Genomic DNA, 16,151 nt, shown 5'->3' with positions numbered 1-16,151 from the left:
ATAATGATATGATAATGATCTTCCTTTTGAATGGGACAAGATGAAGTGACTCCCTCCTGTGACAAGCCCGTAAATTTCATCTATGAAGCAGCACTCAGAAATGAAGTGACGAAATATTTTCATTCCTATATTTCTCAAATTAAGTAATGAGTAAAAAACAAAAATAAAAAACCCTTCTTTTCCACCTGGCCAAGATATAGTCTTTATTGCCTTCAAGACAGCAATGCTGTAAAGCATAGTGTTAGAGGTGTGGATAAGTGCTGAACCCAATGAAGGTTGTAACAAAATTTCCATTGACCTCAATAGAGCAAAATTTAGCTTATAATGTAGTCCCACCAGTCTTTACAACATAACTTCATAAAAACTGATTAGCCCAAGAATTCATGTCAATTAACCCAAAATATCAGTTCAGCAGACAGCACACTTCAGATGTTGCACAGTTCTGCTGCTGGCTAGTCTTCAATGTGTGCCTGTCACCAAGAAAATACCATAAACTAGTGAAGTCATAGTGACTCAGGGACTTATGACATAATTTTCTAAAAATCATTTGTTTGTGCCTCAGTCACCGTGCTTTTAAATGGCAGTATGATATTTTTCATTTTAAAACTGAAGTCTAGAAATCCATGTAAGAATCACCATCACCACCACTATCATTCTGTACAGAAGGAGGTAGTTTTAATGATTCACGAGATGATGATCTAAGTTAACACTTGGACAACTTTCAGTTGACTTCTTTTAGAAGAATAATCTTCTTTCAAATGTTACTTAAAACTGTGACCCTGATCAACTTTGCAGATTAAAAATCTTGCAACGATATTGATCATAAAGAATGATCTAGTTTGGACAGTCAGTAACAAATATTTACACTGTCTTACAAGTTCAACGGAAAACACTCTTCCCTCTTTAAACTGTTCTGTAATGCTGTAATGCACTAAAATTTTCATGCACTACAGTTTGGTAGCACTCTAAGTCTGTGACTTAAACTTAGATACAAATTAATGAGCTTTGAGAGCTCTCAGAAAAACATGTACATGCTAAGCAATATGATTGTTAAAAATACTTACCAAGGATTTCATCAAAGATCTTGTACAAGCCTGGAACAAAGGTAACTTCTCTGCAATTCATTCCTACGTCTTCATCATAAACCCACATTAACTACGTGTAAAAAAAAAAAAAATTACTTGTCTTGATAAACCATCTATGATTCTATAAGATCTACTTACTTCAGGAACTTTACACCTTCAATCTGATTGCTGCTCTCATGAGACAAATGCAGAAGCACAAGTTTGGCAAAAATTACAACTGTACCCACAAACACTTCTGTAATGAAAATCCATTATTTTCTGCTTGGTGGGGAACACCAACAGTATAGACAGTAAAGCTCAAAGCAATTTGCAACTTCATAAAAACAGCTGAAAAAAGTGCAAATAGGAGGCTTAAATTCTCTGTTCTCTACATAAACAGACCAAAGCATTTTTGGACCTAGACCTACTTAAAAATATGTATGTGTGTATATATTTGTGTGCATATAGGCATGTTTGTAAACACACACATATACACACATAATTATGTGTTTACACACATGGGTGTGTGTTTGTGTTTTGACTGAACTTCAACATTTTCTGAGCATGTTTTTTCAAGTGAACCAAGCACCACTTTAAAAAGCCTTCTCTTGACCCCTTCCTACACATGCACGTATAAACATGACCACAGTTTTTAGCATGATAATTCAAGATACTCAGAAAAGTAGAGATTTGACTATTTATTAAGCAGAACAGTCACTTCCTCATTAAAACAACAAAATTATTACGACTGTAAACTTAGTGACACTTACCTGAGTTAATGGTTCAACTGACCCAATGTAGGTATCTGGACGGAGGAGGATGTGCTCAAGCTGAGTCTTTTTCTGGTAAACTCTCTCAACAGACATCTTCTTTGAAGTGTCATTTTTATTAATGCTTTCTGAGTCTTCCTTTTTTGAAGCATTGATCTGATTATCAAATAATGTCTAAAAAAAGAAAAAGACCAACAACCAACCTCATTCATTCACTCTGTCACTCTCAAGATACAAACAAAACTTGACAGAGATTTAAATTACAATCAAAACTTGTCATGTAATTTAAATGTTAAGTTTTCAGAGGTATTCAGATCAAGCTATCCTCTCAATAGAAAAAATTCAACAGATTATGTAACAGTTTCTTAACAAATTGTCACATATTCAAACCTTAGTGATTTACTAAGCATGATAAACCAAAATAAGGAAACAACAGTGTATTACAAAAGACACCCACTTCCTCAAATTAAGTATTTCTAACACCTATTTTGTGCTTACACATTTGAATCCAAACCACTGAATACTGTTCTGAATAATTACAGTAAAACTACTCTTTTACATTTTAGTTTGGACAATTCATTCAGTGGAACTTAAGAAACACTGTAATGCCCCTCCTATGGCTTCTCAATTACTATAATTATCTATTTAACTGAAGTAATTAAACCTGATACAATCCCAGTTTAGAATACTTTATGATGAAATAAGCCAAGGACTGTAAGAAAAAAAAAAATATAATCACATAGGCTAATGTCAGAATTTAAACAGAGTTCAAGCCTAATGTAGCTGGAGATGACGAAAAATGTCTCGATTGGAAGAGCAGTATTAGAGAAAATTAATCCACTTTTGGCAGAGAGGATACAAGGATTTGGTGCATCTTTCATCAAATTTTTACTGACAAATACCTCCTTCCCATTGAACTAAAACTACACAAAAGGAAAACTTAAAATCTCTCAGAGAAACCAAATGTAGAAAAGCCCCATTCTGAGACAGTAAGCATGTATCTACAAAGAAAATAGGTATGACATTTTACAGCATACATTCTTACCTGTAAATTTGAATTATCTTAAAAATACCAATAAACATAACTTGAACTCACATGATTTGTCTGGCTAGCAGACATAACAGAAAAAAAATTTGTCACCACCTGCCTAATACCTGAAATAGCCTCCTCCTCTTACGGGGGGTTTACTAACTTTGAAGCAGGTGTTACATGACCAGTAAAAACCATCAACAGACAAATAACAAGGACAAAACCCACTTGCCACTCAGGTAAATATTTTACTCCCATTTAGCTGTTCCCAGTAAATCTCTGTATAAAGCAAATAAACTCCAACTCTGGATTAACCAATCACCGTATAAATTTCTCAGACACAAGAAAGTATCACCAGTTGTCTCTCAACCTAGCCTTTGTTGCAGCCTCAGACAGCACTGAAAGCAAAGGATAGGAAAGCCCTCAAGCACATAGGAACAAGGAACAAAAGAATACTGAACTCACCCAAACAACTTCAGCAGATTCAAAGAGGCCAAACACTAACCTATATCATACAATTAACAAAGACAATTCTCCCCATATTAATCCAATCTGTCTTCTCCAGTTTCTACTATTTCAGTTTTGATACTTTTTTTTTTTTTTTGTCCTAGCAGGCACAGGAATAAAGCATTTCATTCTGTTCAGAACAAGGGAAATTACATTTCTCTCCCAGATTTAGAGATCACATTTTTCTAGTTTACTTACAGAAATGCATACAGTATGAAACACATACTTCAAGAACCTTTGAGACAAGTAGACTATGTGCGTCAGTGATGACAATAGCCAATTGTTTGACCCTGAGTAAAACTGAAGAGGCCAAATGAGAATCAAATATTCTCTACTACCCAGTCCTGCAACTGACAGCATCTGAAATAAGAGGAGGAAAGAACCCAGGGGACCCCCCAATACTTGCACCAGGATTGCCTATAGCAGAGTTGGAACCGCAACACTAACTCTCATGACTTTTCTTCCGGAGCACATCACATCTCCCGCCAAACAGAGAGGCTGCAAAATCTCACGCGCGCATGATTACCATGTTTTGGTATCCAAGTTAATGTAGCCTCCACACTGTCACTTGTTCTTAAACTTTGACAACCCCACCACCCCCACCCTAAAAAGATTAGCCATGGATCCACTAAGCAAGCAGAAGACAAACAGGATTTTGCAAATAGATACATTAAACTGATGTATGGAAGAGAAGGAAGGAGAATTGTTACTTAAAGAAGTATGGCCAATAGTTGCAACATAAATGTTATTTCATTGAAGTAGTTATGTGAATGATGTCCAGGCTTCCACTGAGCTTTACTGCATGTGTATATAAATATTTTTTTTCCACATCTTTCTGACCTTACTGGCTTTATTTTATGATCATCTTTGACATCATACCTCATAGGAGTCACCCTTAGTTCACTTACTGGTTCCATAGCTTTGTTAGCACTGTTTTACTATGTTCACTTGTTCTATAGGGACCAGCGATTAGCAGGAAAAGAAAATAATATTTCTATATTTCTTGGATGAAGTAGAAGTGTTGAAAGACGGGAAGAGAGAAAATGCAAGTCATATAGAAAGGAAATTAATTACAGATGTAAAGACCACCAGAACCTTGTTCAATCATCTTCTCTTCTATTTGCTCCCAATTCTTAGGCTTCAAGAGATTTTTACAGTGTGCAAAGTACATGACAGGCAGTTATCACATGCCAATTTTTCAGTTGTCATGTACATGAGTATTGTATTCTTATTATTGTTCTGAGACAGCTTTCTAAAAATGCTTCTACTCATACAGCATCTGAGGACTAGGGTCCAACTATGCATCACAACTCATTAACACATTAACACAGAATAAGAACTCAAATCTTAGCCTAGTAAGTTTAGGCTATGACTTTCCTATCTCCAATAGGTCTACTTGTCCCACCACATGTTTCCAGAAGTCAGTAGATTACAAAAAGTCCGTTTTATTGTGACCGAGTAACTCTAGATTGTGAAAAATTACTACAGAATAGAATTATTGGGAAAGGATTCCTACAAGACATTGCCTTTAATACAACACTAGGAAATGCATTTCTGTTTTCTAGTGAAAGTCTTAAAAAAAAAAACAAAAAAAAACCCAGTGTGAGAAAACTCATTTCAGCAGCAGAGAGAAATGACCGGTAAACCTTTCAAGTCAGTAGTTAACAGTGATTCATAGAGATCTAAGTATCTTCTGTTTAAGGTAACTCTTCACACCAGGGAAGCCAACACATCCTCAAGAAAGTCAAGATGGGTTAACAGACGAGATGATTAACAATTGCTGATGGTGTTATTAGGGAAGAGGTTTTCACCTTCTTTTTACAGACAGTGGTTCTGCCTTAGATCCCTGGTGTGGATCACCTTAGACATACAGGCTCAAGATGAAAAACATTAAACTTGTGCACGTCGTGACCCAGCAGAGAGATCCAGGCTATCAGAAGCAAGACAGCTCTAAGACTAGAAGCAATATCACAGAAAGAGTTTCTGCCTTCCCTTCACCTCAACTGACAAATTTTTGCTGCTTTCCGGACCAAGCTACAATCTCTCCACTGTGCTGCACACTCTGCAGCTGTGTGGTATTGCTATGCTGAATGTCTCTGCATCATACTCCACTGAATGATGCGGACATCCCATAAGAAAGCCTATACCTTCAGTGAAAACCCTCCACAAACTGCTGGTTACATTTCAGTAGCCTGCAGAACATAAAGGAAGATGTTGAAGGTGAGATGGGCAACATCTTAAGGACAAAGGTACAGAAATGAAGCTCACTTTTAGAAATACTTACACAAAATAATTATAACAAAAGTAATTACCTTCTCATCAACCCAAAATGATAAAGACTGTTTCAGTTTGTTTTGTCATTTTTTTTCGTGACAAAACTTTGCAAAATCAGCATGAAGTAACCGTTAATTGTGAATGAAGAAGAATAATGCTTTTCAGGAAGCAAACAACTCACACCATAGAAATCCCCAGCTCTCCTGAAGAGAAGCTGCAGGGTAGAGTTTATAGACTATTCTTCAGAGAAGATTGTGCTGCAAATCAAAGCTTGTGCTTGAACTAACTTATTAGCGATGGATAAGAATTCCAACTTTTTAAATCAATGCACACAAGTTTAAGAATAATAAGGCCAGGTAAACTGAAACTGAAAAAAAAGCCATAGGTACAACTATTAGCAGTATGGAGGAGTATTAGAGGAACAGACTATCTAGGAAAATTAAGATTCACTATCTTCTTATGAAGGATGCCTTCACAGAAAATATGCTTGGTCTAAACACATGTTTTGTGTTGGTTAATTACTTATCAATTAGTAATATCAATGAAATGTCATAGTTTTGATATTCAGGTCAGCCTGAACAGAACCTTCTGATCCTGAAGAATCAATCTGTGAGGAAATCACTGAGCACAAGGAGCAATATGAAAGTAGAGTCCAGACTCTTGGCTGTACTCTGAAGAATCACTGAATCACTAGGTTGGAAAGGACCTTCAAGATCATCAAGTCCAGCCATTAATCCAGCACCACCATGTCCCCTAAACCATGTCCTGAAGTGCCACATCCACACGTTTTTTGAACACTTCCAGAGATGGCGACTCCACCACCTCCCTGGGCAGCCTGTTCCAATGCCTGACCACCCTCTCAGTGAAGAAATTTTTCCTAATATCCAATCTAAACCTCCCCTGGCGCAACTTGAGGCCATTTCCTCTTGTCCTATCACTAGTTACTTGGGAGAAGAGACCAACACCCTCCTCGCCACAACCCCCTTTCAGGTAGTTGTAGAGAGCGATAAGGTCTCCCCTCAGCCTCCTCTTCTCCAGGCTGAACAACCCCAGTTCCCTCAGCCGCTCCTCATAAGACTTGTGCTCCAGACCCCTCATCAGCTTCGTTGCCCTTCTCTGGACATACTCCAGCACCTCAACATCCTTCTTGTAGTGAGGGGCTCAAAACTGAACACAGGATTCAAGGTGCGGCCTCACTCAAGGTGCCGAGTACAGGGGCACAATCACTTCCCTACTCCTGCTGGCCACACTATTTCTGATACAGGCCAGGACACTGTTGGCCTTCTTGGCCACCTGGGCACACTGCCGGCTCATGTTCAGCCGGCTGTTAACCAGCACCCCCAGGTCCCTTTCCGCCGGGCAGCTCTCCAGTCACTCCTCCCCAAGCCTGTAGCGTTGCATGGGGTTGTTGTGACCCAAGTGCAGGACCTGGCACTTGGCCTTATTAAACCTCATACAGTTGGCCCATCGATCCAGCCTGTCCAGATCCCTCTGCAGAGCCCTCCTACCCTCCAGCAGATCAACACTCCCACCCAACTTGGTGTCATCTGCAAACTTACTGAGGGAGCACTCGCTTCCCTCATCCAGATCATCTATAAAGATATTGAACAAGACCAGCCCCAGAACCGAGCCCTGGGGAACACCACTTGTGACCGGCCGCCAGCTGGATTTAACACCGTTCACCACAGCTCTCTGGGCTCGGCCATCCAGCCAGTTCCTCACCCAGCAACAAGTAAACCTGTCTAAGCCACGAGCCGCCAGCTTCTCCAGGAGAATGCTGTGGGAGACGCTGTCAAAGGCTTTACTAAAGTCCAGGTAGACAATGTCCACAGTCTTTCCTTCATCCACTAGGCGGGTCACCTGGTCATAGAAGGAGATCAGGTTGGTCAAGCAGGACCTGCCTTTCATGAACCCATGCTGGCTGGGCCTGAGCCTTTGGTTGTCCGGCACATGCCCTGTGAGCACTCTCAAGACCAACCGCTCCATAATCTTCCCCGGCACAGAGGTCAGGCTGACAGGTCTGTAGTTCCCAGGATCCTCCTTCCGGCCTTCCTTGTAGACGGGCGTCACATTGGCAAGCCTCCAGTCTTCTGGGACCTCGCCTGTTAACCACGACTGCTGATAAGTGATGGAGAGTGGCTTCGCAAGCTCCTCCGCCAGCTCTCTCAGTACTCTCGGGTGGATCCCATCAGGCTCCATAGACTTGTGGGTGTCCAGGTGGTTTAGCACGTCCTTGACTGCTTCCTCCTGGATTATGGAGTACATTGTGCTCTCCATCCCCATCTTCCAGCTCAGGGGGCTGAATACCCTGTGGATACCTGGACTGGCAATTAAAGACTGAGGCAAAGAAGGCATTAAGTACCTCAGCCTTGTCCTCGTCCTTGGAGACAATGTTCCCCACCATATCCAGTAGGGGATAGAGATTCTCCTTGCCTCCCTTTTTGTTGTTAATATATTTGTAAAAACATTTTTTATTATCCTTTACAACTGTAGCCAGACTGAGCTCTAGCTGGGCTTTTGCCTTTCTAATGTTGTCCCTGCTTGACCTAACGAGATCCTTGTACTCTTCGTGAGTTGCCTGCCCCTTCTTCCAGAGGTGATAAACTCTCCTCTTTTCCCTGAGTCCCAGCAAAATCTCCCTGTTCAGCCAGGCCTGTCATCTTCCTCGCCAGCTCTTCTTACGGCACATGGGGACCGTTTGCTCCTGTGCCTTTAAGATTTCCTTCTTGAAGACTGTCCAGCTTTCCTGGACCCCTTTGTCCTTCGGGACTGTCTCCCAAGGGACTCTCTCAACCAGTGACCTGAACAGGCCAAAGTCTGCCCTCCAGAAGTCCATGATAGCAGTTTTGCTGACCCCTCTCCTTACTTCACTCACAACCGAGAATTCTATCATGTCGTGGTCGCTAAGCCCAAGACGGCCTCCGACCACCACACCTCTCACCAGTCCTTCTCTGTTTGTAAACAGCAGGTCCAGTAAGACACCTCCCCTGGTGGGCTCACTCATGAGCTGCATCAGGAAGTTACCCTCCACACACTCCAGGAACCTCCCAGATTGTTTCCTCTCTGCCGTGTTATACTTCCAGCAGATGTCCGGTAGGTTGAAGTCCCCCACAAGAACAAGGGCCAGTGAATGCGAGACTTCTGCCAGTCGCTTATAGAATGTCTCATCTGTCTCTTCATTCTGGTTGGGTGGTCTGTAACAGACTCCCAGCAGGATATCTGTCTCATTGGCCTTCCTCCTCATCCTTACCCACAAGCACTCTACTTGGTCTTCACAATCTTTGATTTCTATGCAATCAAAACACTCCCTAACATACAGAGTCACTCCATCACCTCTCCTTCCCTGCCTATCCCTTCGGAAGAGCTTATAGCCATCCATTGCAGCACTCCAGTCATGAGAAGCATACTGACAGCTTGGAGCTTACACTTTCCAACTTATCAGTAAGAAATGTATAGAGTGTCAAAACTACTTCTGTTGAGATGCTACTACCAGATTGTTTCGTGTTGACAGAGAATAGAGATTACACCTAGACAAACTTTGCTGCCTAAAAAGAACTAGTTCTGCAGAAGTGTCACTTCTTGGGGAACAGTGAGTTTCCTTTAACCCAGCAGTATTAATGATCTTCTGTCACTCTACTCCCTGACAGCTATGTCTATTATCTTTTATAACACACTAATTAGAACATGATTATGTATTATTTAAGAGGGAGTGGGGAAAAAAACACACAAAGGATCAGCACAACATTTTTTTCTTCCTGGTCAGAGATTACTACAAACAAAAGGAAAAAATAGTTTAAAAGAAATTTAATTCTGTAGTTTTTATTAAGACATCACAAACACCTTTTCAGTATGTTGTACTTAAACGTTTTAAGTTTCGTTGTCATAGAACAAGACAGATTTTATTTGTACAATCCTCCAAGTATATATCTTCTGTATGAAAAAATATGCATGTTATAAACATTCAGAACTTATTTAACTTAGACACTATTGAAACACAAGCATAAAAACAGCCAGAAAGTATTCAACTACATAAACTAATGTTATTATGCAGGCATGCAAGCATCAGAAGTCCACAGAACTGCAGTTTCCCAGACCAAGGCTTTTGGGCTGTGCTGTACTCTGAAACAGAAGACTCTAAATCCCTGCACCTCCATCTTGAATGGACATTTTTAGAGTTCAAGTGATGTTTAGAACTCATCCCAAAGAAGAGAAAATCTTCATCACCAAAACCATGACATAGATCTATGAACACAAACATCCTCCACAGTCGTTCCATTAGGTTTTCCTTGACAACTTAAAAAAAAACAAACTAAAAGTGCTTTCATCTGATGAGTTTCTACTACTTAAAATGCAAGTAAATACAGCAAGAAAGCCCTTTTAAATTTTTTTTTTAAACTGAGCAAACACTAAACTGCAGTGTTGTTAAACTGACAATCTCTTCTGTATATTTTGGAATGGTCTCAAGAATGCCTTTTGTATTCTGTCCTGTATGAAAGATCTTCATATTGTTAGAGCTCCAATAACACTTCTCAAAACAGCACCAGCTGTTGTTTCATATGAAAAATCCCTAAAGAGAATTAACCAGGAGTCAAAGGGCTTAAGTCTTCTGCTTCACAACAAGTCTGGGTTTTGTTTGTTTGTTTGTTAACAGGTTACCCAATTTTCAGGGTCTGCTTTGCAATCTTAATGTTGCCAGTTTTTAATATTTTTATTAGACACTGTGTTTGACTTTTCGCAACGTTATTGTGACATTCGAGACTTTACAGATTCCTGATAGTCTTTCAGACTTTCCAACCCTCCAGAATGATGATGAATATACACAGCCACATACATGCAAGTCAGCAAGATGACCATCCTTAAGTAGTTTGGAATGCTATAATCTATTGCACTGCACATCCTTCTTTATAGACATGAAGTTACACTTCATACTGTGGCCTCAGATGTAATGACCATCTTAGACACTTTTAGCAAACCCAGCATAGTGGTAACTGTATGGAAAAACAAACAGATTCTCAGTTGATAGCAGCTGCTGCTCAGTTTACTAGACTTTACAAGACTACTGTGCATCCTCTTACAACCCTGTTTCATTACAGTAACTCCTTTCTCCAGTATGACTGCAGTGGTCACAGAGTTTCTCTTTGGGAGTTGCCTTTGCTATAAATTTATCTAGTACTGTGTGAAAGCTCTAGTCATTCTTCCCATTTTGCAATCTCAAGAGTCAGAACCCAAGTAGCCTTTAATACATGACAGTTTGGTAAAAAGACTTTTACTGTCTACCTTCGACCTAAGAACTCACATATTTGGTTTGTGCATCTTCTTTCTTCACATTTTGCCTTTTTTTCTTCTTCTTCTTCCAGTCTCCTCTGTTGAAATTTCTTCATATAAGAGAGCATGTGTGACATACATATGTCAAGAGATTTTTATTGCCTTTCTTTGATGAAAACTGTCATGTCATCTTCCTTTGCATTTCAAAATCATGTTGAGTCACCATGCTGAGTTTGGTTACTTATGCTGCAAACAGTTGTACTTCAGCATGCTAAATCTTAATATATGTTTCATTTGGACAGCTTGGCAGCCACAGAGGAAAGCTATTCCTATCTAAATAGTCAATAAAAAGTAAAGCTACAACAAAGAACATAAGTTTCATCATTAGTTTCAATGCTGACGTAACTGGAATATATAACTTTAGTTTGACTCCTTACTTTAAGCAGAAGCTTTACTTTTATTTAAGTAGCTGAATTTAACACTGTTGCAAGAAGTTGAAAATCCTGAAAAATATTAATGTCTCTACTCCACACCGTAAAGTATCTCCAAACAACAACAACAAAAAACCAACAAAACAAAAACAACAAAATCCAATTCTATTTTTCTTTAGTCTGCCCATTCTTTCTTCCCCTTATCAGGTGGCAAAAAAGGTCTCATTTTCTAGATTGTTCATTTATGCTTGTCTGCCAGAGAAGAGACAGTAGTGTGTGAACAAGAATTTACCTTCACTTTGGCTTTGTCTTTTCTGCCTTAACCTCCTAAAACTACTACATGCAACGATTGTTCTCCTGAAAGGCAAATGCAGCCCTGGGACATAAGAATTTAGAAAAGCACATGCCATGTGCCCTACTTTCCCTTAAATAAAGTGTAGGATAAGCACATTTAGCGGGACAAGACAGTAAATTTTGAGCGTAATTAAGCTAGGGAGTATAAAACCTAGGGAGGTTAATTAAGTAATGAAATCCAGGGATGTAGTAGATTTTCTACCACTTACAGTTCAAAACAAAACTGCTTTTTCCGAAGAAGATCTGCTATACCTCAAAAAAAGTTTATATGTGCAATGTTGTAATTCCTAGGTAGTTCTAGGTAGATTCCTAGGTATCCATGTATGGATAACATGCACTTGACTGTAGTGTGATGTTATATATTGGATCATAATGGCCTCTTCTTGCCTTAGAAAAATAGATTATGAATACATTGTTATCTAAACATTTTGCAATTTTCCCAAAGAAAACTTTGGCTGAGAATACCTCCCACCATGAAAACAAAACTGGAGGGAGTTTCAAAATAAACCACTCTCCTGCTGCGTTTAACAAATGGTTTTGCTCTCCTGCCAAGATGAAAATACACAAAAGTAACTGTTCCCTGTTACCACAGCAGATTTCCATAGACCACTGCATACTATGAGTGGCTTGAACCAAATCTCTCTACCATATCCTCCCCAAACCTGATCATAGGAAGGAGTTCCCAGTAAACTCATCCAGAACTAGCCTCAATTCAGTGAGACTAACACGTTTTTTTTTTAAATTCCTAAACTTTTTATATCCTGGTTTGAACAATTTGCTCTGGACTCTGAAAGCATCACATTACATAGATTTTTGTTATGATGATTCAATTACAGAATAGCTTGAAGATGGACAGATTTCCCCATTACAGAAAAACACAACAGTTAATTGCTGCCAAAAGGGAAAAGCTTCCTTCTTTTCTTCCCTCCTCCCCTGCTTCTCCACTCTGTATAATAGAATCAAACCAACCTCACAATAAGCCAGTTCAAGGACCAGAGACTTCCCTCCATTTTTCATCAACTAGAAGTGATCAGTTGTCCACTGGCTCATTTCCTGAACAAGCTTGCTAGAGAATCAACAAGCACTGGTGCAACAAAAAGAGCAGAAATATTCAGCTAAGAGGATAAGGTTAAAAAAACCCCATACTTTTCAGCAGTTATCATTAGATTGCTTAGTTGCACCGTGAAATTACATTCTTAGAATAGCTTCATCTTCCTATCAAATAGGTAAACAAAATAACAGTATCCTCATTCTTACTTTAGGATTATTAATGCACAATATAGTAGCATACTAGATTTAAATGAAAATTTAGGGATTTGCTGTCTCAACAAGACTTTTGAGAATACCACCACTTTTGTGAAAATATGTATTCTCACTATAATTACTTCTGGCTAGAAAGTTAGGAAATATGAATTCACTTACACTTGTATTAAGTTACTACAGCAACAGTTCTGCTTTATTTGGCACAGGTTTGGATACAATCGCCAGTACATTCAGATCCTGATCTTTACTATTTTCTTTAAAAGCAAGTGTCATCTGCCCATGCATGATGACAATTTAACTGAATTTTACTGTTAAATTGTTTAAGGGTCTGAAATATTCTAGTTGCCTATGCACTGACAAGTTCCATTCCAATACTAAATTTTGATACTGTTTACCCACTATCAAAAAGTACACCTATGAATGTTTTAGTAACAAATTAATCTTTTAAGAATGTTTTTCCTGATAAAATTCAGAGGCAAGGATGAAAAAAAAAAATTACTCTCACAGAAAAGGAATTTATTCATGTTAAAATTTAAGACAACTTAAGACAGTTTTTCTACAGATTCTGAGAACAGTGTTCTTTGGAACCACTGAATGAAGTAGTTTGATCACTGAATGACCAAATCTGTTCGGCCCACTGTTTCATCAGCCAGCTCATACATAAGCTCTTCACTAGCCAACAAATCAAAAAGTTAGAGGTACCAACATGAGAAATTTAGGTTATTCGCATCTTGTGACACCTCTTTATAACTCAGCATTTCCCATATCCTTGCCCTTTTTAATGCTTTACTGCATCACCAGTTTGAGTGCTGTGAAAGTAGTCTAGATTTTACATTTCCAATTGCAAAGATCACTTTGAAAGGGAACAACACAACCTGATAGATCCTTCTGACAAACAAATTCTCTGAAACCCATTCAGGCTGTATGTCAAATATCACATTCCTAGAACAGCACTGTGATCTTTTCTCCCAGATCCTATGGGTTCTACGCCACGTGAACCCATATTGTGCCACACGGTATTTTTACTATCTTCGGATTAATAAACAAGTTGTAGAAAATAACTGTAGAAAAGGCTTCAGGCATGAGAAAGACAACATTCAAGACATCCATGCTGCAAGAGAATACATAGAGCGCAAAACAAACAGGCCAGTTTTTCAGCTCATGTTAACTGGCATAGTAACACAGAACGGCAGTCAAGTTGCGATACACTGGAAGAAGTGACTGAACCCACACATGAAAATTTTATTCTACACAACACCCAAAGCCCAGTCTTCTCTAGCCAGCTTCAGGATTACTAGTCACATTACATTAGTGATGGAGAAGAGCCCAAACATCACATAGAGGCTACTTATCCAACTGCACTCTTCAATAGGAAGCAATTCTCCACTGTAAAACAGAATCAAATTTTTGAACCCTCATGAATATAACAGCTATCAGTATATTAGGACTGGTATACTTTTATCTTGTTTGCATGTCTACCTTGCATTGAACTACTAAAACACCCTGACTGTGATCCTTTAAGTTTTTGTACTTCTAACACATATAGTGCCCTAAAAAAGGACACTGTATGATTAGTAGTAACCATTTAAAGTCTGCTCTCTAGAATCTGCAACAGAAAAGAAACAGCAACATATTTACTTAACACAAGGTACTGTGTCAATGGAAATAATGACTTTTTTCTTTTTAAAAACTGTCCTAAACATAAAACAAACTCTAAAAGTTTAAGAATAATGATCACATTGCTCACTCTGAAATACCACAGTTTCCTCCAGAATAACATATGCATCTGTTTTTTTTTATTATTCGAAGTGCCTGTGCTAACACAGCCACATTTTCTGGTATTCTATATTTTCAAAATCTATGCTTTTCTGCCATATTAAAATACATATTAATCCAGTGCTCTTTAAAAAAAAGTAGCTTGAGTTTAACTGCTCAACTCCTACTATGCAACATCTACTGCTCCTTTGGAGATTTTACAAATCTTGAAATGTTTTACAAGTCTCAAATATACTACAGATCCTAGTTTCAATCCTGTAGTAAACCCATGAGAAAGGAACACAGATGTGGTGTTCCAGACATTTACACCAATTCAGAAGGAGGAAAACAGAAGCAGCAACAAGTCAAAAAAGCCTGAGCACTGTTCCAAAACTCCCCCTTCCTCAGCCATTCATCCTCCCACAACAACATTCCTACAGAAGTTATTATGAAAAAACTTTCAGGATTGCTCACTAAAAATGCTGACAATCTTGAAGATCATCAAAACTCTACCCTTTAATTTTCAATTTAAGATTTGCATCTTGGCAGGCAGAAGGATTCACCTCACCACAACAGGTGCCATAAAAGACTCATAAAATAATTTCAAATATGTTTTGACATTAATTTTTAAATCATTCAGCATTTTCATCATCTTTCTGTTACCTGACATGGGTGTTGATCACTCAACTGGCAAAGAATAAAATCTACCTGGCATATTCTGAAAGATTTAACTAGTATCAGGAAGGGCAGGTTAACATGATGCAACTTCAGGTTTGCTTTTTCTCAAGTATCTGGACCACCTCCCACCCTCTCCACCAGCAAACCCAGGTAAGGAACTTCCCCCCTCAGCTGATTCCTCACATGATTATACAGTCTCTTATTTGTCAGTGTAAGAAAAATCCTCTCCCAGGTCTGCTTAATAACAAACAGAATAACTGCCTCACTTCTTGCAACTGCTCTCCTCCAAGCAACTTGCCTCCATTTTACTCCAAGATTGTGACATAATACTTCAAAGTTTTCATGCCAATACTGTAATACAACAGTGGTGGAAAAGACTTTAAGTCAGGATCACTAAATGGCGTACAACAAAAAAAACGCTACCTCAGCCAACATAGAGCTCTGTGTTAATGCATGGAGGAAATACCCTGAATGACTGCATGCACTAGAACTCACTCCGTATCAGCTGGCCTAAGATGGTGTTATTTTTCTCCAGACACCTTGCCATTCTTCTATCTTTATATCATGGTACAAAACTAGTAAGGGAATAAACACAAGACTGAAATGTTCATACACTACTACGCTATCTTCCATAAAAAGTCAAAATACCCCAAAGCTACCAGAGATTAGATAGTTGCTCTTCAATATCGCCAGTGAAGCTCACATTACCAATGTCTCAGGTAAAGATGCTCTGCTTAAGTGATGACCCCAGAATTCTAAT

The 16,151-nt window shown here is 38.9% G+C and overlaps 1 protein-coding gene across 3 annotated transcripts in view; it reads right to left on the bottom strand.

The window, feature by feature from the left end:
• The window catches only part of TOP2B (DNA topoisomerase II beta), a gene marked incomplete at its 5' end in the record, with an annotated part of 70,063 nt that overhangs the window by 45,036 nt on the left and 8,876 nt on the right, over positions 1-16,151 (bottom strand). For 2 of the 3 annotated variants that reach the window (XM_082014918.1, XM_082014917.1), the window contains 2 exons: positions 1,065-1,155; positions 1,835-2,008. In XM_082014918.1, the coding sequence (XP_081871044.1) occupies positions 1,065-1,155; positions 1,835-2,008 (265 nt within the window). The remainder of the gene's footprint in view (positions 1-1,064; positions 1,156-1,834; positions 2,009-16,151) is intronic. The other variant, XM_082014919.1, reaches the window with a different exon arrangement.

Source organism: Phaethon aethereus (assembly GCF_964289735.1).
Source record: "Phaethon aethereus genome assembly, chromosome: 2".
Lineage (NCBI taxonomy): Eukaryota > Metazoa > Chordata > Aves > Phaethontiformes > Phaethontidae > Phaethon > Phaethon aethereus.
Note: the sequence above shows the minus strand (reverse complement) of the source record. Positions and strands in the feature narration are given on the sequence as shown.